Source organism: Durio zibethinus, chromosome 11 (assembly GCF_047325235.1).
Source record: "Durio zibethinus cultivar Kanyao isolate XHJ-2024 chromosome 11, ASM4732523v1, whole genome shotgun sequence".
Classification (NCBI taxonomy): domain Eukaryota; kingdom Viridiplantae; phylum Streptophyta; class Magnoliopsida; order Malvales; family Malvaceae; genus Durio; species Durio zibethinus.
In genome coordinates this window covers 19,379,181-19,402,634 of record NC_143172.1, presented here as the reverse complement: position 1 = coordinate 19,402,634, position 23,454 = coordinate 19,379,181, and the positions used below count along the sequence as shown (strand labels likewise).

Sequence of the window (23,454 nt, the reverse complement as noted above, 5' to 3'; positions counted from 1 at the left end):
TTTCTATAAATATTCCAATACGCTGGTAATATTTTACAAAAAATCTTCTCACCTAGAGATTTCTTAAAGCATCTCTACTCGGAATACTTTTAGAATCTCATCATTGGATTAAATTTATTTTCTTCTTATTTTTATTACTTATATTTTTTATTTATTAATCAATTTTTATTTATTATTTAAAAAAAAAAAAATCTTTACTGTATTGAAAATTTTTTATAAATACTCCAATACGCTGGTAGTACTTAAAAAAAATCTTCTCACCTAGAGATTTCGTAGGCATCACTACTCGGAATACCTTTGAATCTCATCATCGGATAAAAATTTCCTCTTCTCTTATTTTTTATTAGTTATATTTTAATTTATTAATCAATTTTTATTTATTATTTTTTTAAAAAAGAAAATATTTACTGTATTGAAATTTTTTTTATAAATACTCCAATACGCTGGTAGTATTTTAAAAAAATCTTCTCACCTAGAGATTTCGTAGGCATCACTACTCGGAATACCTTTGAATCTCATCGTCGGATAAAAATTTCCTTTTTCTTTCATTTTTTTACTACTTTAGTATTATTATTAAATTTATTTTTTATGTTATTGTTTTTAAAGTTTATTCTAAAAAATAACATAATTATATAAAAAATTATTTAACCACAATTTCATTAATTAGTCTAACAAATATAGATATTTTAATATGCATAAATATTAATAAAATAACACTTAAAAAATAAGAAAAATTCAAAAAAAAAAAAATTTTTTTTTACCTGAACCGGACCGGTCAACGGTCCGGTCAACTCCTGGTTCAGTTCGGCGGTTCGGTTCGGTCTGGTTGGTTCGGTCCGGCGGTTCAGTTCGATCTGGTTGGTTTGGTCCGGCGGTTCGGTTCGGTCCAGTCAGACCGGTCAGAGATGATAAAGGCAGCGGGTCGCGGGTCGGGTGCGCGGACCCCGGGTCGGGTCGCGGGTTGACGCGCGGATCCTCCTTGGCTGAAACGGCGTCGTTTTGGGTCTTTATCTAAACGACGTCGTTTTGAGATTTTGCTTTACTATATATAGCTGAAGATTTTTTTTTTTTGGTTCATTTGGCTTCTGTTTCAGAAAAAAAAAGGAGAGAGGGAGAGAGAGAGCTCTGGGGGAGAGGTCGTCGGTCGGTTGCCGGAGCACCGTGCCGGCCGCCGTCTGGCTCGCCGCCGGCAGTCTTGGACGGTGGTTTCCGATGACCGGGAAAGGTGAAAATTCTTCTGGAAGTTCTCTTCGACGCGATCTTTCCAGATCCGGTGTCCTTTTTACCGGAAACAGCCCTGATCGACGTAGATCGGGGCTCAAAGTTTCGGTCTCTCTTTTTTTCTTTTTTTTTTTTCTTTGAATCTGCTGATCTCTCTCTTTTTTTTTTCAGGTGGCTTTCTGGCGCTGGGTTCCCCGTTCCAGGGGACTGTTGTTTTTTTTTTTTTTGTGTGTTTTTGCAGAATTTTTTTTTTACAGAAGCTGCCTTCTTCTTTTCTTTTTTTTTCGTTCTTTTTTAGTCTAGTTTACAAGCTCTATTTATAGAGCTTGTTGGGATTCAAATATCAGATTTTCTAGGATTCGAATCTCATTTTTCAACTGAAAAATCATACCTACCGTCCGTGATTGGTGGCTTGTCGGGAGGTTGATCGGGTAGTTGGTCGGACCAGTTCGGCGCCGTACCAACCCCTTGACTTTTGTTTTATTTCTGTTTCTTTTGTTTGTTTATTTTTTGTTTTTTTGTTTGTTTTGTTAAATATTATTATTATTAAAATAAAACAGTAGATCCGGACAAAACCGGTGTCTACAAGTTCATTTAATTAAAATGATGAAATTCAAGTACTTTTTTATTATTTTAGCCATTAAAATGATATTTTGTATATTTTCATTATAAAAATTCTAAATGAAATTCATTATTAATATAATATATATAAAAATTGAAGACCTTTTTAATTTGAAAAATTTTAGTGTTAATTGAATCTATCAAAATTTTGCTAAATTTTATTTTTCTTCTTATTAAAATTTGATTTTGAAGAATTTTCAAAATCAAACTCAACCTTCAAATTTTACATATAAATAAAATCATAATCTTTAAAAAAATCAAAATTTGTATTTATTTATTTTTTATAAAAAATAAAAATATTTTTTAATAGACTTGACAATTTAAAATAAGACACGATAATATGATATGAAAATAACACGAATAAATGACATAAAAATAACATCGCTTAAAATGAAAAAATATATAAATAGGTTTAATAAAATAAAAAATTATATTTTATATTTTTATGTCAACACGAATTAAGATATGTGATTTTCGTATAAAACACAATATGAATATAATATTTTACACAATACGATAACATAAATTGCTATATCTACTTTTGAATATTTAAATTTAAACTTAAAAAATACTTTTAAAACTCAATATTAAAATATAATTCGATATCTAATAATATTAAAAGGATCAAGATAAAATTAGATATCTACATAATTTAATGAAAAACAATAAAATTATATATTTTTTATAAATTTATAAGTGTGAGAGAAATCACTAAATTAAATTATAAAAATCAATAACTAGCACATAAATTAAATAAATTTAATATATAATTAAAACAAATTCATATTCAATAAAATTTCAATATAAAATTTTAAAATTCTAAGATATCCTTTTGGGGCTGAATTAAAATCTCTTTGCAAGTGATAATTTGTTTAGTCAACCATAAAACTTGAATCCTATCGTGAATTTTTATAGGCAGAAAATTTTTACTAATTATGTCTTCGAAATTTTTAACATGTAATAATTGTCAATTACCTGCTTGCTCAAGTTGTCTGCCTTGGTGGTACCTTATTGTTTATTTGTAATAAAAAAATTTTGTTTTTTTTTTTAATAATTTGCGATGCCCTTTAAAAAATCTTATTGATTGCTTAAATTTACTTTTTTAATTAAGGATTATGTTGACGTTATTTAAGTTTTTTTAATATTTTAATATTCTTTTTCTTTTTTGCCATGCATTGTTATTTTTATATTAAAATATTATAAGAAAAATAGTTTTTTTTGCCTATAAAATTTTGGTTTAATACTAAATTGCAGATTTGAAATTTTGAGATCTCAATTCAATTTTATTATATGAGTTTGATTTAATTTTTTTGTCTTATTTTATATGTTTTTTATTAATTTTTTTGTCAAACCAAACTTAACTTTAACTATAATTTTTAATAAAATCATAAAATAAAAAAGTTTTAAAATATGATTTATAAAGTTTGAGTTTTAAATTTTTAAAATATATTTTTAAACATTTTAATGCAATATAATATTTTAAAAAATAACAATCACAGTTAAATTGGTTTGATTAAAAAGTTAATATAGGACATAAAAAATAAGACAAAGAGCATATTAAATTTATTGTTCAATTGAGTTATCTGTTTAATATAAATTTTATTTTTATATGTAGTATTTAAATATTATTATAAATATTTTATATATTTTATCTATTATCCCGTAAATATAAAAATAAAAAAAAGGAGGCTTATGTACGAAATATCTTTCTCCCTCATAAATATTAGTGCATTTAATTTACGTTTCAGGAAGGGAAATTCAAAATCGCACGTGCTTGTTCCAAATCGAAGTCAACATTTGCTTCAAACCAAGGTTGGCGAATTGGCTACTCAGACAATTTACACATTTACCAAAATGCCCTTCATCAACCAGTCCAGTTGAAAAAAAATATATTTAATCATATCTTAAATATTTTATTAAATAAAGATATTTAATAAAAAATTTAATTTTTCATTAAAAAATAAATATTATATTATATGAATAAAGTCATTTTGATGAATATGTCTTTAGATTTTTTATTAAGTATGAGGATTGCGACGAATAATATGATATTTAGTTTATATTCGTATTTTATATATATTTATATATATTTAATAAAAAGTTTTTAATTAAATAATATCAATTATTATTTTAAATTAATTAAAATTAATATATTTTTATTTAAAAAATATATAAATATACAATAATTATATAAATTATATAAATATGTAAAATAAAAATAAAAATTTTTTTATTTTTTAACAAATATAAGTATAAAAATTATCTATCTTTATTAATGTTTTCTAGATGAGAATGAAAAATTTTTAAAATATTTATTAAATATAAATATAAAGATAAATATAATATAAAATTAAAAAAATAAAAATGAAAAATATTTTATCCACCGGTATCGGTATCCTGCCATCCTTAACGGAGAGACAGGTACAGAGGTGAAACCAGCGACAGTAACACTCCTTAGCCAATAATGACGCGACACTTGATAGTTCAGACGCATGATGGAAGTGGTCAAGCATCACAGTGCATACATACATCTGAATGTCATGTCATGCAAGCGCATGTAAGAAAAAGATAGAACGAAAGAATGTTATTTTGGAATTTTTTTAGGTTTTTACATTCCAACAAACAACCCAAAATCTTTTTTATTTTTTTAAATTTAAGCTCAGCATCTTTTGAAAGGCATATTTATTTTTTGTTAGTACTTATAGAGGACGATATGAAGCAGATTCTCTTCGGCCTCTCTCTTTTTTTTTTTCCTTTTCTCAGATAATCACTTAGAAACAGTGGTAGAAACAAGAAAAATAAAAGGAAAAGGAAAAGAAAGGAAAAAAAATTACAAACACTGTAAGAAACGAAAAGTCTTGCCTTTATTATTATTATTTTTTTGAGTACCTTTGTTTTCGGCTGTTATTTATTTCCATTTTGTTTTCTCCGTAGTGATCTCGAAGTGGGTTTGTAATTTTGTTCGTCATCATTGGTGATGATTGTAGCTTTAGCTTAGTTTCCAAAAGGATTCTATCATTTTTATATTCCCAACATTTCAAAACCAGAATTTTTTTTTGAAAATGTTTGGGTTTATAAGTTTCTAGTCTTTTTGTTGATCAGTTGATAAAAGAGGGAGCTAATTTTTAGGAATAATCATCAGGCAATGGCGGTAGTTGAGAATGTTTCGAATCAAGATGCGTCTGCAGCAGAAGTGGCAACAAACGATCAGGATCAGTCAAAGCAAAACCATGTTCGGTCAAGAATCGATCCGAGCTTACATCAGAACGATAAAGGGTTGTACAACAAGATCGGTGGTCCACATCCTCGATCCAACGGTGGGGATTTACAGGGGAGCAATGTGGGTGGTGGGGACGAAGTTGGGGATAGCTTCAAGAGAGACATGAGAGATTTGCAGGAACTCTTCTCTAAACTTAACCCAATGGCTGAAGAGTTCGTGCCTCATTCAGTTGCTAGCCATGGACTCAATGGAGGGTTTTTCACTAACAACTCTTTTTTGCAAAACAACAGTAACATCTCTAGGAATGGCCATGCTAATGGCAACGGTGCTGGTAGGCGGGTATGCCATCAAATACCCATTTTTTGATTGGTTGCTTTGTTTTCTGTTAAATGAAGATTATTCGCCATGGTGGTGGAAAATTTTAGAAGAGAAGAAAATAAAATTGATTTGTTTGGGAGCTTTGTTTGGGGTTTGGAGGATGAAGGAGGTTCTTTCTTTTAGCTTTGTGTCCTGTTATTGACTCGCTGATGCTTGAGTGCATTTTGCATAAGGAAATTTTTATGTTTTTCAATCTTTGCTTTACCTTTTCCAATCCATGCGCTGTTCATTGATCTTGTCTTTCTCAGACGAAAATTTTCAGTCAAGGAAAACGGAGATTGAACAGCAGGACAAGCATGGCCCAGCGGGACGAGATTATCCGTAGGACTGTTTATGTGTCTGATATTGACCAACAGGTATACATTCAGCATTTTCAGCTATGTTAGGATGCTGCAATCAATTCTGCAATTTCTGCTTTATTGTCTATCTGAGATTTAGATTCATGTAGTCTTTTGCTTGTTGGGATGTAGGTCACTGAAGAGCAGCTTGCAGGTTTATTTGTGAGTTGTGGACAGGTGATTGTTTTCATTTCTTGTCTTAACATTTTTCATCAAAACAGTGTATCTGAATGAACTTCTTTTCTTATGAAGGTAGTTGACTGCCGCATATGTGGTGATCCTAATTCTGTACTTCGTTTTGCCTTTATCGAGTTCATTGACGAAGGTGATGCCCAAGTATGCTTATTTAATGCATAATTTAGGGAAGTTTCAATCTAACTGTAAAACGTGATATTTACATGCTTTACTTCTTGATGGTTTGGCTGTGCAGAAGGTGCACGAGCTGCTCTGAGTCTGGCAGGGACTATGCTTGGATTCTACCCAGTTAGGGTGCTGCCTTCAAAAACAGCTATTGCACCAGTTAACCCAACATTTTTGCCAAGGGTGAGGCTCATTGTTGCAATTTACTATGCTGGAACTTGTTTGGAGTCTTCAATGCATTTTCCATTCTCATCTATCAGCTTGTTAAATAATTGTTGTTCCGGTTTCGGAATGAAGATGAACGCCAGATGTGTGCAAGAACTATCTACTGTACAAACATTGACAAGAAGGTGAGAAGCTTTTTGCATTTTGGAATGTTGATTATGAATAATGATCCTGATTGCAGAAAAAGGACCTATGTCATTTATTATATGATTTTACACTCTGCAGGTTACTCAAGCTGATGTTAAACTCTTTTTTGAAACAGTCTGTGGGGAGGTTTGTTATTCCATTAACTCCAGAGTTCTATTTCTTCTATTTAGTACATCAAAACCTGTGTGGGGATGCATTTAAAGGGACATCTTGTCTTATGTAGGTTTATCGCCTAAGGTTGCTGGGGGATTATCACCATTCAACACGCATTGCTTTTGTTGAGTTTGTAATGGTAATTGTTTCTTCCTCTTCATTCACGCAATTTTTGAACGTGGCTGAACAAGTTTTCTCTGGTTTCTGAAGGGTTTGATGAGGTAAGTGAGTGCTTTTTACGTCTTTTGCATGAACTTCCTTTTAGAACCTAAAGATTTAGGCTAGCCAGTGAGTATGACGTTTGTTTTAACTATAGGATGTTGGGTTTTGTGATCCTTTTCTAAGCTAACATTTTGTAAGAAAGATCAGGGTGCATTTGGTAGGAAGGAGGAGGAAACAATAAAAAGGAGAAGGTGAGGTAGTGAAATGAAACTAAAGAATATTCCAGTCATTAGCATCTTGGGAAGTGCCCAAAGGTCCTGTTTTCCCCTTATCTTAGGAAAAGTCCTTGTTAAAGTTCAGAGAGGTAAATTTTAAGGTTTTTTGTGGGACATCTATACCTCCTGAAAATTTTCCTAAAATAAAAGAAGCTTAAGGATTTTTAACGTGTTCAATGGAGATACTGAGGGAATCGTATTGTAGTAGCTTTTCTATTCAATTTCACCTTGGAGTTGCTTGAAGAATTGACAACAGTTACTTCAGCAGAATTGATCTTTTATCATGTTCTCAACAATATTAACTGTTTTTTTTTAAATATAACATTCAATTTGCGAACTATGACAGGATTCTTACATCAGTTTAGCATTTCATCCACTGGTAGTCAACTACTCTCAAGTAGAAAATTGAAACTACATTGCCTAATAGTTGCTGGGCATGGTCTCTCTGAGTACCTGTCTTTCTAATTTGGTAAGAGAACAACGTAACATGAAATATTTCTACCTCCTTATGGTCCGTGGAAGATACGGTGCTCCTTTTCCTTCTGTTATCCCTTACCTCCCTCTCTTTACATTACCATTTTACTTTTAAAATATAGCAGGTGTGAGAAAAATAAATTGGAAACATCTGCTCGAGCTTTTTTTTTGGTAGATGCAAATCTGCTTCTTGGTAGTAGATTTATTGGATTTGCATTTGAAATAAAGTGTATCACATTTTATTGTTTTCTAGGGAAATTTTTGCAACTATTATCCTCTTTTGCTTGTGTAGCAGTGACCCTGCGCTACCCTATTGAATCTTTCCTGTGAGTAAAGATGGTACACTTCCCTGCTCTTTATGAAATGCAGTGATGCGAAGTAGCTGGGTTAATTGTTGCCAATGATGCATTTTCCTTTTCAGTTGATTTTCCATGTGTGTTGTGCCTATTAAGGGTGAACTTTTGCCTATGTTCATTTCTTTGGATCCCATATACAGTTTGGGTTATGTCTTTTAGGGCCTCCCAAACATTTTCGATTTTGATTATGAATCTCTTGCCATAACAATCCTTGGAAAAGGCCTTATATGCTAATGATAGTGCGATTATGTCTCTTTTCTGTTTTAACATTGGGTCAGATTGTGTTTCATAAGCACCTGAAACTTTAGAAGAGTGCATTCTTCTCTTGTACTAAGAACTTGCTTATCACTTATTATTGTCTTTGCTCTGGTGCTCTATTTAATGATGATGCAAACATTGGCCATTCAGAGCTTTGGTTTAGTTTGCACAGATTAAAGCCCTAGGGAGCTCTTAGGAGGACTTAGGGGTCTTGCTTTGGGATCAAAACTGCCTCCCCCTTCTCCCATGGGCTATGCCCATCCTATGTACCAACAAAAAAATGTTATGATTTAGCTGTTCTATTCTAGTATGGTATGTATTACCTAGCAACTGCAGTTATGCTTGTTATATAACAAAATCTTTTGTTTGTAACTATGTTGTGGTTATTTGCTAAATACTTTAACTTGCACAATAAGCTAAAGAATACTTTAATCAAGAAATGATTTGTGTTTGTTACTATCAAAGGAATTATTTAAAGTGGTTTGGATTGGGATGACAAGTGATATAGTGAATTATTTCTTGATTGTCTGCCTCTCTTTGGTTAATGAACCTACATTGACTTACCAGAGATGTTATCCAAGTTTTGGAACAAGCTTGAAGTTTGCGAGTGATATGTTGCTCCTTTTTCGTCTTGAGTATGGCTTGCTTTAGTGTTCATGAATGAATGAATTTGTAATCTTCTCATTTACATGCAGGCTGAAAGTGCGATTGCTGCTCTCAACGGTAGTGGTGTGGTTCTGGGATCATTTCCCATAAGGTCAGATTCTTGATTTTTCCTTCATTTCTCAAAATGATATTTTATTTTGTTTTTCTTTTTTTCTTTTTTGCCATAATTTCTCTCCAAAGATTGATCAATTAGTTATGACCATTCTCTAAGTCAACCTCGGTTTTGTGTCTGATCAGGGTAAGTCCGTCAAAGACCCCAGTCCGGCCATGCACTCCTTGCCTTCCCATGCACTGAATCATCTTAGTGCTCTGAACTGATTTTATACCAGTTTATATATATATATATATATATATATATATATATATATTTAAAATACAAACACACACCCATGTAAAGATGTTTCCCATTTTGATGGTCTGCCTGTTTTATATTATATATTGTCCTCTGCTGCTGTGCTTGGGATCATTGTTACCATAGGAGTCATCTTTTGTTTATCCTTGCAACTTGCAATACATAGAGTTGGATGGAACTTCGAGGCTTTGAAAGATGTTATGCCTTATTGCTCGCTAATGTGGACTGGGCTTGTCCCAAAATTAAACTGCTCTTTGCACTTTTCTGGTAATTAAAAGGCAATGTGACTGATGAAGTGGTTTTTTAGTACTTTTGGGTTACTGGTACTATGCAAGCTTTGGCTCGATGACTAATGGAGATGGCTGCTCTTATCAACTTTGCCCCTTCCTCTCCTTAGTCTTAAACTTGTGTATGTGGTTGGAATTTTTGAACAGCACTAATTCAAGTTAGGTTGACCTTATACTGTATTGTTATGGCATTACATTTCGTATGTCCAAGAAAAGACAACTATCTCTGTCCATTGCAAAGTCAGATACTTATGAATAAATACATGGTTACACTGCATGGAACCTGTTATATATATGATGGATAATTTGGTTTCATGATAAAGATGCCCGAAATGCAAGCTAGTTTGGTGTAAAAAAAAATGAAGTATCTGCAGATGGCTATTAATTGTTGGAGAAATGGATTCTAGAGAATTTAACTCTAGGTTTCATTTTGGACCAAATTAAAAAATAAACCTCCAGGTTTCATTTTTAAGGTGATCGCTTCGTACTTGTATGTTGTCTTCACTGACCAAATTTGCCTAGAAATGTTGGTGGGTAAACTCTTCCCTACTGATTATCTGTCCGAGCTGTCTTTGGAATCTTATAATGTCAATTCAATTACCCTAGTTAAATACCTACATCCTGGATTTATCATTTTGGGTTCATCGGCCATGGAGAAAGCAGGCAGCCGAACTATCAATCTTTGTCTTAGTTACACCAATCCAATCATTGATAAAATTAAGATTGGACGCCCGTAAGAGGCTTGGAACTCTACAAGTTCCAAAGAAAAAAATTTTGGTTGGGCTACCTAAAAGATTGATTGAAGTCGAATATTATCTAACATACAGGAAATTTCTTCCATCCAAGGTGCACAGAATATAACTGGCACGTAAATTTGTTCAGAAAACATTAGCACAAGCATCCCTGTGATTGTGAAACAACCAGCATGGCTAGTATATTTTGGTGGTGATCCAACACTTATACGATTATTACTAGTTAAAACAATTAGGGATATTTCAAGCATTACCTAGACGTAGTTACTGCATACTTGCATAAGGGTCTATAATCGGCGAAAAGTCTTTGATTTGTGTTCATGAAATACAATATATAAAAATGTAATTATCGTCAAACACTCTGCGAGTGATTTGCGAACCAGATGTTGCCATGTCCAATGGATGTCAGCATTTTGTGAAAAAGCTCAGAGGTGCAGAAGGCATCTAAGCGATTTACCGGCAGCTAGCAGTTGAAAGGCTTCATTTATCTTCTCGAAAGGAAGCTCATGGGTGATAAACTCGTCTAAGTTCAGGGTCTGGAATCAAATTCCGAAACCGAGTCAGTTGCATTGGACTTAAAAGACTCAACTATATACAAAGAAAATACCAGGGCTTGATCATGAACTTACCCCACACATGCATTGTTTGGCAAACTTTGGTAGTTGTGTTTTGCCTTTGAAGCCTCCGAAGATCGATCCTATGATCTGACGCCCGTTAAATAACTCCATTGGATGGAGAGGTAGCAACATCGGGCATGGGTGAATCCCCAATAGTACAGTCAGTCCCCACCCCTGTATATCCCAAATGATGCTCTTCAAATCCATTCAGATACATTCGTGTCTTGTATGGCTTCATTAAAGTTATGAAAAAGAGGGGAAAAACCAGAGGCAGGGAGTAATAGAAAAGGACTTACCGTATGGGTAGACAAAAATGCCTCACGAAGAACTTCAAGCTTTCCAGCACACTCAAAGCTGTAATCTACACCTCCATCTATCATAGCCCCGATTTTCTGCAGGCACCACTTTCGTTAACATAATTATACTTGGGCCTTTCGAGCGCAAAAAGTCCTCGGTACTATAAATGATTGTTACTAACCTCATGCATTGGCACTTCTAGATCCTTTGGGTTTATGAATTCTGTTATTCCGACGGCTTTACCTGCATGCTCATACATATACCGAGAGACTGAAAACCTTCCAAAATAATCTACTCATAGTAATTAGCTTAATTATGAAGATACTGCAACCGCCACGGCCAGTGGCAAAAGTTGAACTAAATAATTCAGTTACATTTTATCATCTTTTATTTTTTTTCTAATTACGTAGCTTAGGCTCCATTAACGAATTAGGAGTTGTTTAATCTGGATTCTGGAATCGTCAGTTAATAGAAACTTCAACACATTGAGTTGAAATTCAAGAAACCATTCTTCATTGTATCATAATTTGAAATATTTTTTTGTCATCTGGTTTTTTGGAAAGAATATTGCTAATCCATTATTCTGAATTGCTTTGAGCAATATTATCTCCGTCACAACCGAATCGGAGGTTCTTTTTTATGCAGTATGACCGGTCTAATAAGATTAGAAGAGAAAAGTACCTTTGGCAAATTTGCTTGAGTTGATATCAACACCAATTATTTTTGATGCTCCTCTTACTCTTGCTCCTTCAGCTACCTGGTCAACTCCAATTTGCAATTTAGTTCAGAATCTTATATCAGATCCGTTTACTTTTTATACACATACAAATAACCGTTTACTTTTGCACTTGGGATGAAACAGTAATAAGTTATATAGTAGATGATTTCCTTAAAAAATATGCCTACAGTTAATCAATTAAAATATAGAATTGTTTTAAGTCTATCAAAATTTTATATAAAACCCAAACTTATTAAATGAAGGATTCTTGCATAATTTTTTAAATGATCCGATTATTGCAGAATTATAATAAAAAATTAGGGATGAAACGTTCCAGAAAGGTCAACTTATACTTCAAGTACCAAGGAAATAAGAGCTGTGCACATGTATATTTAAGTATTTCCAGTTTATCCGATCCATGGCATAGCAGAAACATCCAAAGACTTTATTACTAGTCAAATATGAATTTTTATAAGTAATCTTCACCCAGTTGCTCATGGAACATGGAATGGTTTGAAATATAGCAGAACGGTCCAAAAACTGAATTGATAAAAATATGAACAAGCCTCATTTACTGGGTCAGAGAAAGAGACTTACAGCGAGTCCCACGGCACCCAAACCAAATATTGCCACGCTTGAACCAGGTTGTACATTGGCTACATTCCAAGCAGCTCCAACTCCTTGATCGGACAAGCAAATTATACATATGTTCAGAAAATAACATGAGTTCAATATCGTTCAAAAGATAAAAAATAAGGCAAAGATTTTTTAGGTCTTTACCAGTGGAGACACCGCAGCTTAAGAGGCTCATTTTCTCAAGGGGGGCCTCAGAGTCAATCTTGACAACACAGGCTGAATCAAGAACAGTGTACTGGCTGAAAGTTGAGGTGTTGAGAAAATGAAATATGGGATTCCCATCCTTGGTTGAAAACCTTGTCTTGCCATCATTTATCATCACGCTCCTTAATGGGTTCACTCCAAACTTCTGGCAGAGATTAGTTTTCTCATTTTTGCAGCAGATGCAGTTGCCACACTGTCCTTGGAAGAATGGAATGACTTTGTCACCTTTTTTCATATCTTCAACACCTTCACCAACGCTCTCAACAATCCTGGAACAGAGCATTATGATTCATGCATCATTAATCTGCTTTCTAATAAGTATTTTCTAATAAGTGCTTTCACCTGAAAATTAAAATGGGACGCCAAAATACCGGAAACAGAAACGATTAATTTCTTGTCACATACATACCCTGCTGCTTCATGGCCAAGAATCCGAGGATATGCTCTCTGAGCTTCATTCTTTAAAATAAAACCACAATGGTCAGGCTGAGTTGTCAAAGAAATTATTAAACTAAGAGAAAATCAAGAGTTAAAAGCAGTTGATTATTGGATTTTACCTCGCCTTTCCAAGCACTGAGATCCGTCTGACAGATTGAAGTGAAGAGAATCTTGACCCTGACCTCCATCTTTTGAGGGGGAGCGACTAGAACTTCTTCGATGACAAGAGGCCGTTCAGGACCCCATGCTATCGCAGCTGCAACCAGGGAAGAAGACAATCAGTCTTAGAAGGACAACACAATCAAGGATTAGTCATGCGAGAAAATACAGATCGACTTGTCTGTTACCTTTGCAAGTGATGACTTTCCCTGCTGTGTCAGCTGACTCAAACGAACTTTCAAAAGATTTATGGTAACCAACATCCATTTTCCTCTTAATGAAACTGCTGATGTTGTGTCAGGCTTGTATCAAACACTTTGTCAGAGTGTCTTTGATGAGAGTGTTCTGATGAACTTGACAGGCAAGGTTTTGTGATGGTTATGCAACTTTGCTAGGATATGGCTATTGACTTGGACTTTCAAAAGGCGGGTGTTTGAAGTTTCCTTCAAACATTATACATAGAAGCTCAGACTAATAATCTCAGATGGCTAAATGATTGAAAAATAAAAAGATGTGAGGAATTTTCTAATCAGTGACTGTTGTTTATTTATTTATTTTTTTGTACAATTTGACTTGGTGATTTTGGTCTTAAAATCAGGGTAACAAGGTAATAAGATAGCATTTTACACCGTTAGTACTTTTGTTAAAAGTTCAAATTGTATAATAGATCTTTGTATTTTAGTCAAATAGTGAAATTAGTTTTTTTTTTAATTTTAATGTGTTTAAATTAAATTTCTATACTTTAATAAATTGTCAGATTTAATTAAATTGTTAACTATAAATTTTTTCCGTTAAAATTAATGACACGGTATTTTGACTTTTTTGATATGACATTTTTACTTACGTAGTTATTAACTTTATTAACATGTCAAGTCTATATGGTACAAAATGATAACATGACAATTTTTTTGCCACGTTAGCATTTTTCACATTAGCTTTTTTTAAATTGTACAGCTTGTCTCTATATTTTGATTAAATAATAAATTAGTTCATCTACCTTAATGTGTGTTTAAAGTTGATCCATATATAGCAATTAATTATTAAATTTAAGATTTGACGTAAAATAAGTAAAATAAAACAAAAAAAACTTTTCAATGCAAATAAGTCGAGTCATAACAAAATCAATGCATAGATCAACACAGAGTTGTACTAAACCTGCTTTTTAAAATGGTGTCGTTTCAATTGTTATAAAAAAAAAATTTTAATTTCTCTCTTTTCGTTTCTCTTATTCTTGTTTTTCTCACACTTCTCTTTACAAATTTCATTCAACAAACTTGTTGAAGCATGGGTTCGCCCATTCATGGGTGGCCTGACCACAATATATGGTAATTGCCATAAAACAATTTGCCTCTTGATGTAAAACTATCTTGAACAATTAGGCATGATTTTTAAACCATGAAAATGCTGCTTTTTCTCTCCATTAAAAGTACGGCATTTGGCCATATAAAAAAAATGAAAATAGCATTCAGCCATCATGAAATAAGATAAGAATGGCAGTAACTTTCTTTTTTAAAATCAAGTATGATGTTTGGTCATGATAAAAAAAAAATGAAAGAGTGTTCATCCAAATAAAAGAAAAGCCTCATATGTGTAAGAATATGTGATGAGTCACATAGAAAACTAAAGAGGAAAAAAGAGAGACTAATATAGCGAAGAAAATTCTCATGCTTTGGTATAGTGGACAATTTTCAAATGCTTGATCTTGTTTTTAATTAGTGAATAAAGTCAATGTCGTTTCTGCAACATTTTCTCAAAAATGCTTCAGTTGTGCTTTCGCAAATCAAGTAAGTCTTTCATATTATTTTCGATATATGATCTTGTTCATCATATTATTATATTATCTTTAATTGCTATTAAAGTCGGGTTGACTTGATTCTTGGTTGTTTCAGTATTTATCTTGGAACATCGACATTGTTGACATGTTCTTGAGTTTTTATTGAAATGCATCCATAAATTTATGGAAGTACAATACAAAAGTGTGTAATTTGTTATAAAAAGTTGTTGTGAATATTTTGAAACATTCAAATGCAAGTTGCCATTGTCGTTTGAATTATTTTGGATCAAGTTTTCAGAACTCAGAAACTTGACAGGGCATTTGAATGCCTTAAAAAAAATTTCAATTTTTAACTTTTTTTAATAGGTATTTGAATACCTTTTTAGAGAATTCAAATGCTTTATGCGATTTTTTATCAGATTGAAAAATAAAAAAAGTTTTTTAAAAAATAAATAAATGTTTTGTAAAAAAAATTTAAAAGTTCTTGGTTAACTTTAATAGTAGGAAAAGCATAAAAATGATTAAAATATGTTTTTATCATTATGAGATTTATGTGTGTTCATGAATTTTTTTTGTGTATATGTTACAGGAAATCATAAAAATGATTGGAAAAACTCTTATTATTATAACGACTTAGGAGTAATTACTTAGAGCTACAAGGCTACTAATTGAATTAAAGCAACACCAAATGGATTCAAATGATAATGATATTGTCTGTCATATTATCAATAGTTAATGACAATTAACTAGTTGATCTTGTGAGGCAATATACATGTAAGGAGAATTTAAACATACACATAATGATGAATAGATACACCCCTTACACTAAGACAAAAGAATTTTTTTTAAAATCTTTGGATATCTAATGAGAGGAAGTGCCTTAATGTTACAACTTTTACAAAAAAATTTTGAGATTTTGTAAGAAAAAAACAAAAAGGAATACGACCTTCTTTGTTAGCCCAAGTCTCTTTAATGTCATATACGAAATCCTTATATCTCTATGAATGACTAATAAGAATGTAGAATTGTCATAGTAATTTATGGATTCTATTCTAGTCACTAGATAAGTGATACATACTAAATGAGAATATAGTTTAATAAACAATGTGTATATTTAATGATATAATTTGTTTATGTGTTCAATATGTACATGTTATATGAGACTTATCTATGTGAATTACAATTAATGTATGTCATTGATTGAAGGTAACCTTATGGTTAGTAGGAGTTTTAAGATAATTAATTTGTTTTATCTTAGAATAGTTGATTTTGCATAATGAAATAAATTAGTGATAATCAAACACATTAAAAATAAAATTTGATGCGAACATAGTGACCTTTTAGTTTCATTTTTATGTGAATGATTTTCATTATTTTATTTGTGACATTATAGTGAAATAGGTGTATGTAATGCTAGGCATTAATTAGTGCATGGATCTCTCAATATTGAATTATCCTTTGAATACGATTTTTGTATTTAAGTATTTGGTTACTGAATGGAGATAATTATGAAATATGGAATATGAAAATCTAGTATGTGTTAGAAGAACAATATGTTCTTGAAATTCTAAACATTATCCTTGTAGAGTCTGAGCATAAGAATACGTCTGAACATAGAAGGGACCAAAGGCTTGTGAAGTTCGGATAAAGAAAACTTCATTGCTCATATTACATTGCTAAACAGTATAGAGAATGATATGACAAGTGAGTTCAAGTAGCATAATATTGCTAAAACAGATATTGAGTGCTTTGACCGCAAAGTTTGTTTAAAAAAAAAAAGGAGATTGATCACACTCTAACAGATGAACAAGAGGTTCAAACTATAATTCAGTCCTTACTACATAATTTAGAGCACATTAAGGTACACTTGACCCACAATAAAAGTATAAGGACTCTTAAAGATGCTATTTGTCATCTTCAATTAGAGAAAGATTGTATAAGAAACATTTAAGCCTAATGTTATTGTGTATATGGCATACATATGTTTAAAAAAAACTATGAGTTTCAAACGTAGGCCACATGGTAGGAATAAAGAGAAAGCTCTTAAAAGATCAAAGAGCAGTCAAAGTGGTAAAGAGAATGGTTTCAAGGTTGGGTCTAAAACGAACAAAGTTAAAGTCAAGTACATTAGTTGTAGTAAAAAGAGTCACTTTACTTGTGAATATAATGAGACAAAAAAAAAACTCATGGACCATAAATCATGTAGCATGAGACATGAACAAAATGTATTTATGTAAGAAATAATTAAAAGATTGAAGTAAATGGAGTTGACACCTACAAGTGTATAGGCGAAAAAACCCTTATCACACATTATGTCTTGTTTGCTCTTGATATTTGATGAAATTTAGTTTCTGTCACTATTTTTCTTTGTCTAGGATTATGAATTTCAATAAAACTGATATGGATTTGTTTTTGAAAACAAATCATTATGGATTTGGATATTTATAAATGGTTTTATGATGCCAATATTAATGTGAATGCTTGGTATGCTAGACTTGGAATATGAGTTAACAAAGAATGGATAAATTAGCAAAAGAGAGATTACATAGCCTTTTATGATAAGGTTAATAAACTATTATGTATAAACTATCTAGCAAGGAAACTGATAAGAAAATTATTTGATAAAGAAACTATATTTCAATTTTCATTACAATTAATACATTCTAATACTTGTGTCCCAATATATGTAAGGACATGCAATAGAGATTAATATTTTATCACATTTATAAATGATAACACACATATTAATTTTATTTATTTGACTCTTCACAAGTTTAAAGCTTTTAAATCTTTAGAAAGTATGTATACTTAGTGAAAATTTAATTAGATAAAAACATTAAGGTGTTGTAAACTGTTCGTGGATGTGAGTACTTGCTTGATTAGTTTACACAAGTATGTGATAAAAATATTATTGATAGGCAATTAACCTTTCCAATGACATCACAATAAAATGGTATTATAAAGAGAAAAAAAAGTCAATATTGGCCCAAATGAGTTTGCAAATCACTTTTTGGGTGAAGTATTGTTATCAACTATCTATATATTCAATTTAGTCTTATCCAATTCAATTACAACCACTCTCTATGAATTATGGATTGGTAGAAAACCCATTTCAATAACTTAAGAATTTGAGGTTATATTGTCTATGTTCTTAAGTTCTTGAGTTCGTTATTAACATGACAAGGTTTAGGTCTACAATGCAAAAAAAGTATATTTATTAGATATTCTAAATATTCTAAAAGGATATGTGTTCATAAGTGAATAATTGAGTTAGAGTGTAACGAATTTTGAATTTTGGAATGTCACTTTTCTTAAAAATGAGTTTTCAAATAAGAGTGTGATAAGTTAGAAATGTTTCTTTATGAGATTAAAGATGCAAATAATTTGGTAAGTTACAAATAAATTAATGCATATTCCTAATCATAACCAACAGTATCTTATCTAAATGGGAGCATGATTAAAGTTGATAAATTTGTTGAATTTGTTTTATAAGAATCATAAGTCAAGAAAAATAAAAGTTGATGAAAACAATGGAAGAAAAAAGATGAAGTCTAAGATTAAACAATATATAGGAATTGATTGATTTATCTAAAGGACATAATTCTAACATTGTAACCTATTTAGATTTGGAGTTACATCTAATGAATGTGACAAGTACCTTTCTAAACGAAAACCTAAAAGAAAAAATCTATATGAAAGATCTATAGGTTTCATTGACAAAGGTAAATAACACAAAAGTGTTTAGATGATTAAGATCATTTTATAATCTTAAAGAATCTTTCAAGTAGTAGTATATTAATATTCATCAAGTGATAATTTTATATGATTTTATTATGATTGATGTAGATCATTGCACATATGTCAAAAGAGTTATAGACGAGCTTATGACCTTGTCACTCTATGTTGATTACATACTATTGGCTAGAAATAATAAAGAGTATTCCATTATGGTGAAAATTAGTTGTCCTCAAAGTTGAAATAAAAGATGTGCAAACAATTTACATGCTTGGTTTATGAATCAAGTAAGATCATTTCAAGAAATTGTTATCTTTCATAAGAGTAATATATTAAAAAAATTCTTAAATGATTTAGTATGCAAAATCGTAAGCCAACTGATACTTCTATGGCAACAGGTGAAGGTTTGAGCCAAACATTGTGTTTTAGGACTCTATAAGGTAAAAGGACAAATGACAAAATTTTCTTACTCTATGCTATTGGAAGCTTGATGTTTATTATGATGTGCACAGGGTTGAACATCTGCTATGCCATGAGCATAATAAGCAGATATTAATTCAATCTAGGTCAATCCTATTGAAAAGTCATGAAAGAGATATTAAAGTATCATAAAGGCATTGTGGATTATTTGTTGTGCTATCAAAAAATTGGTTTGCATTTAATTGGCTATATGGATGCAATTGGAGAAGAAATTTAAATGAAAAAAAAATCTACCTTTTTTTGTTATTGAATATTGAGCTATATCTTAGATCAGTAAGAAAGAGATTTGAACAATACTATCCATGTGCAAAATGTTGTTTGATTTATAAGATTTTTGAATCATTTGAAAATTGAAAAAGATGAGTCTAACTCAATATTAGTGAATTGTGATAGTCAAACAAAAACCGCATTCACAAACGGATCTCAATGATCAAACATAAAGATATCAAGTATAATTTTATGAGAGACATGATTACACAAAAGAAAGTTAACATGTACAGTTCTACATAGAGATAATTGCAGATCTATTACCTAAGCCCATGACTAGAAATATGTTTCATAGCCATATGAAATCTTTAGAGTTACAAAGATATGGATGTACATGCTAAGATGTTCTATGTGAATAATCTATAATTTTCTCATTTGAGTTGACTTATATTGAATGTGATTAATGCCATTAAATTTTAGTATTTTATTTCGTAAAAGCATGCACACATGTATAAGTATATGTATATGTATATGTATATATATGATATGATTTGAAAGATATGTCGGATAGATGATTGACTTTCTTACATAAGTAATCGTTTCAATGGTTTGGTACCATGGAGATGAGATTAGTTTTAAACTATGGATCGAGAGCCCAATCTTAAAATAAAATTGCCTTGATAAGGGATCAAGATAAAGTTACTTGATATTGAGATTTATGACCGAAAGTGAATAATTTTCATAGTTCACTTTGTCTGTTTTAAATGCTCGATGGAAGTCCAATTGATTATATGAAATCTAGTTGAGTTGTTGACTCAAGTTAGATACTGAGAGTATGTAAACTATCACTTGTATAGTATTGATATCTAATGATAAAGACATACGTTTCATGAAAAAAGAAGAATAATATCATAACATGTGTTTCATACCACATGTGTATTATTTGACCAACTAGGGAAACAAATAATAGATTTTTGCTTCTTGTTGTGTAAAACTCTTAATATCAAAGGATCTCATATGTAGTACCCTTAAGGACTTTCGTTTGTTTCTTAAAGTTTCAGATTAATGTTAGCTATCATAGAATGTTGCCAATGATTATAGATGATTTGATTTAATGAAATATATCTGGATAACAATTTAATTAAAATGGAGAGATTTTAGAAAAAGAAAGATCATTTTGGTGTCACATTTAGTTGTATTCACAAGCCAATGAATTATATTTGAGATATCGAACATAATTATGAATACACAATTATCTCACACAATATGATAAAATAGAGATTGCAAGAAACTTGAAATGTGGCTGAATGGATCTAGGGTGCTATATACTTGCTTTACTTGTAATTGAGAATTACTATACATACCTAACAATTGTATAAGTGACTAGATGCAATTTTGAGCTGCTATATGTACCTAACAATCATATAGCAACTAAGCTCTCAAAATATGCTGGTTGCATGGCTTATTTTCTTGTATGAATCATTTATAAAGAGCAAATAAAATGTTCTTTCGATAATGAGAGTTTGTCACTCATTATGTGTAAGTGAGAGATGTTGAAGCATTGGTTCGCCTAATATGTGACAATTAGCATAAGGCGGTTTGCCTCTTCATATAAAACTGCCTTAGGTAGTAATACATGGTTTTTAAACCATGAAAATGCTGCCTTTTCTCTCTATTAAAATAATGGCATTCGACTATAAAAAAAAAAAAAAAGATGGCATTCAACCATCATGAAATAAGACAAGAATGGTAGTCACTTTCTTTATCAAAACGAAGCATGATGTTTGGTCAAAATAAAAAAAAAAAAAGATGAAAGAATGTTCATCCAAGTATGAAAAAAGTCTTATATGTGTAGGAATATATGATGAGTCACATAGACAACAAAAGAGGAAAAGAAAGAGACTAGTATAAAGAAGGAAACTCTCTGAGGAATCTTTTGCTTCGATGATTAAGGACTTACATTATAGTTAGTGGACAATTTTCGAATGCTTGATTTTGTCCTCTACTAGTGAATTAAGTCGATGTCACTTTTGTAACACTTTTGTAAAAATGCTTAAGCTGTGCTTCCACAAATCAAGTAAGTCATTTGTATTTCTTTCAATATATGATCTTATTTATCATATTATTATATTATCTTTCAAAACTCATATTTCAATGAGATTTCTAGAAACTAGTGATTGAAAAATTCAACAATTGTAGAAAAAATTTATCCAAAAACCACCAATACCTAAAAATCGAACATCGACATCATCATTTTGTATCATTGTCCAAAGCAAAAACTAAGCACAATGCCTTAAAAGTTCTAAACTTGAAACCCTTAAAAAAGAATTTTTCAAAAAAAAAATGCTTTTTATTGTTTTTATTAATTATCTTTATTTTTATTGTGTTATCATGTCGAATGTTGTTGAATTTTCAAAATTTTTTCAAATCAATCTTTCCAAAAAAAATTTCATATTTTTCTTAGTTTTTTAATTGTTAATTTCTTCTTTTTTTTTTTTCTTTTTTTTTTACTTGGACTTCTTCACTTTCACCAATTAAATAATAAAAATAAATAAAAATAATAATAAATAATAAATAAAACACTTTTAGGCCTTTAAATTTGGGTTTAAAATCCAATTTCACAATTAAAACTTAATTGATCAAAAAATAATTTTAAAACCTAATGTCGAGATAAAATTCAAAACTCATTTAATATCGAAAAAATTTTGGACAAAATGATATGTCTACAATTTCTTTTATTGTTGGTTGTGTATATGAGTTTGTTAGGTTTCTTGATTATAGATTTCTTAATCTAACTTCTATGTTTTTGTCTTTTTTTTTTTAATTACTTAATCTAATTTTTTTTATTTTTTTATATTTCAAAAATATTGACAATAGAAATTAACAAAAAAATGAAAAAGATCAAAAAAATAAATAAAGAAAATAAAGAAAAGATATAATTTGGATTATATTGCGCTTATAATTTAATTTTGAAATTAAATTAATTTGTCAAAATAAGTTTGATTGGTAATTCAAATATCCAAAAAAATTATTTAAATATAAAAAAAATGTCACAGTTGAATTAATAGTTTATGTTTTTATTTGTTATATTATATTAAATCTTAAATTTAATAATTAATTAATATATATAATTTGAACACACGTTATGATAAATAACTAATTCCACCATCTAATTATAGTACAAAAATGAGTTGTTCAATTCAAAAAAATTAAACGTAAAAAAATGTAGATGTGTCAAAAAAATTTATCATGTTATTATTTTTAATCACGTGAACTTGATACGTCAATAAAATTAATTGTTATGTAATTAAAAATATTACGTCAAATAAATTAAAAGATCATGTTATTAATTTTAATAAAAAAAATTAAACTATTAATAATTTAATTAAAATTTATAATTAATTAAAAGATAAGAATATAATTTGAATACATTAAAACAAAAAAACTAATTCCAAAGAACAAAAATCTAATGTACAATTTAACTTTTGTTAAACCCATAAACAGATTAGAGGATGAAAATATAACGTGGACCTAACCGAGTGTATGTAGACAGAGACGACCGCTGTTTTGAAGCAAGATTTTGAATAAAAAGAACACGTGAATTTCAATCAACAATATAAAAAAAATAAATTTGAATTTCAACTTAAGAAATTTGTTTAGCAACAAGAAAATGGAACACAACCCCGAAAAAAAAAATTTTACCACGAACCAAACACACCCAAGACACGAAGGAAATGAAAGAAAATTGGATTCTCACAAAGATTGAAATTTAAAAACACACAAACCATAAAGATTAAAAGTGTAATTTTTCTTTTTTGGGTTTGGGTCACTTGCTTACCCATCTTTTTGTTCCTAGTTAAAATTTTAAGGTTCCAAAGTATTCCAGTGGTGTTCCTTTCAAGATAAAGGGGAAAAAAAAGTGGAATATCGATTTTCAAACATGA

General features: G+C 30.5%; 2 protein-coding genes and 1 long non-coding RNA gene across 11 annotated transcripts; 2 read left to right on the top strand and 1 right to left on the bottom strand.

Moving 5' to 3' along the window:
- Positions 1–812: 812 nt before the first annotated feature.
- On the top strand, positions 813–1,796 carry LOC149516173 (uncharacterized). Its single transcript, XR_016346692.1, has 2 exons — positions 813–1,225; positions 1,393–1,796. It is a non-coding gene; the product is annotated as an uncharacterized LOC149516173 (long non-coding RNA).
- Positions 1,797–4,241: 2,445 nt separating this feature from the next.
- LOC111289666 (polyadenylate-binding protein-interacting protein 11-like) lies at positions 4,242–9,515 on the top strand. 8 transcript variants are annotated; one of them, XR_016346452.1, is made up of 12 exons: positions 4,242–4,399; positions 4,985–5,401; positions 5,689–5,796; positions 5,911–5,955; positions 6,031–6,103; positions 6,209–6,488; positions 6,589–6,636; positions 6,734–6,884; positions 7,447–7,569; positions 7,828–7,900; positions 8,884–8,945; positions 9,092–9,515. XR_016346452.1 is itself a non-coding variant. In XM_089768195.1 (11 exons), the coding sequence occupies exons 1-11, from the start codon at positions 4,307–4,309 to the stop codon at positions 9,147–9,149; spliced, it is 1,176 nt and encodes a 391-aa protein (XP_089624321.1). In that variant the 5' UTR covers positions 4,242–4,306; the 3' UTR covers positions 9,150–9,515. The 8 variants fall into 8 exon arrangements, 1 of the variants encoding a protein (XP_089624321.1); XR_016346454.1 differs by lacking the exon at positions 7,447–7,569 and having other exon boundaries at positions 6,734–6,802; XR_016346450.1 differs by having other exon boundaries at positions 7,447–7,900.
- A 1,023-nt stretch (positions 9,516–10,538) lies between these two features.
- LOC111289665 (alcohol dehydrogenase-like 4) lies at positions 10,539–13,780 on the bottom strand. Of its 2 annotated transcripts, none has more exons than XM_089768194.1 (10): positions 13,503–13,780; positions 13,275–13,411; positions 13,127–13,176; positions 12,658–12,986; positions 12,475–12,557; positions 11,841–11,916; positions 11,341–11,450; positions 11,159–11,254; positions 10,875–11,036; positions 10,539–10,781 (listed from the first exon to the last, which is right to left on the bottom strand). In XM_089768194.1, the coding sequence occupies exons 1-10, from the start codon at positions 13,579–13,581 to the stop codon at positions 10,671–10,673; spliced, it is 1,233 nt and encodes a 410-aa protein (XP_089624320.1). In that variant the 5' UTR covers positions 13,582–13,780; the 3' UTR covers positions 10,539–10,670. The 2 variants fall into 2 exon arrangements, with proteins under 2 accessions (XP_089624320.1, XP_022736643.2); XM_022880908.2 differs by having other exon boundaries at positions 11,341–11,402; positions 13,503–13,777.
- Between the last annotated feature and the right edge of the window lie 9,674 nt (positions 13,781–23,454).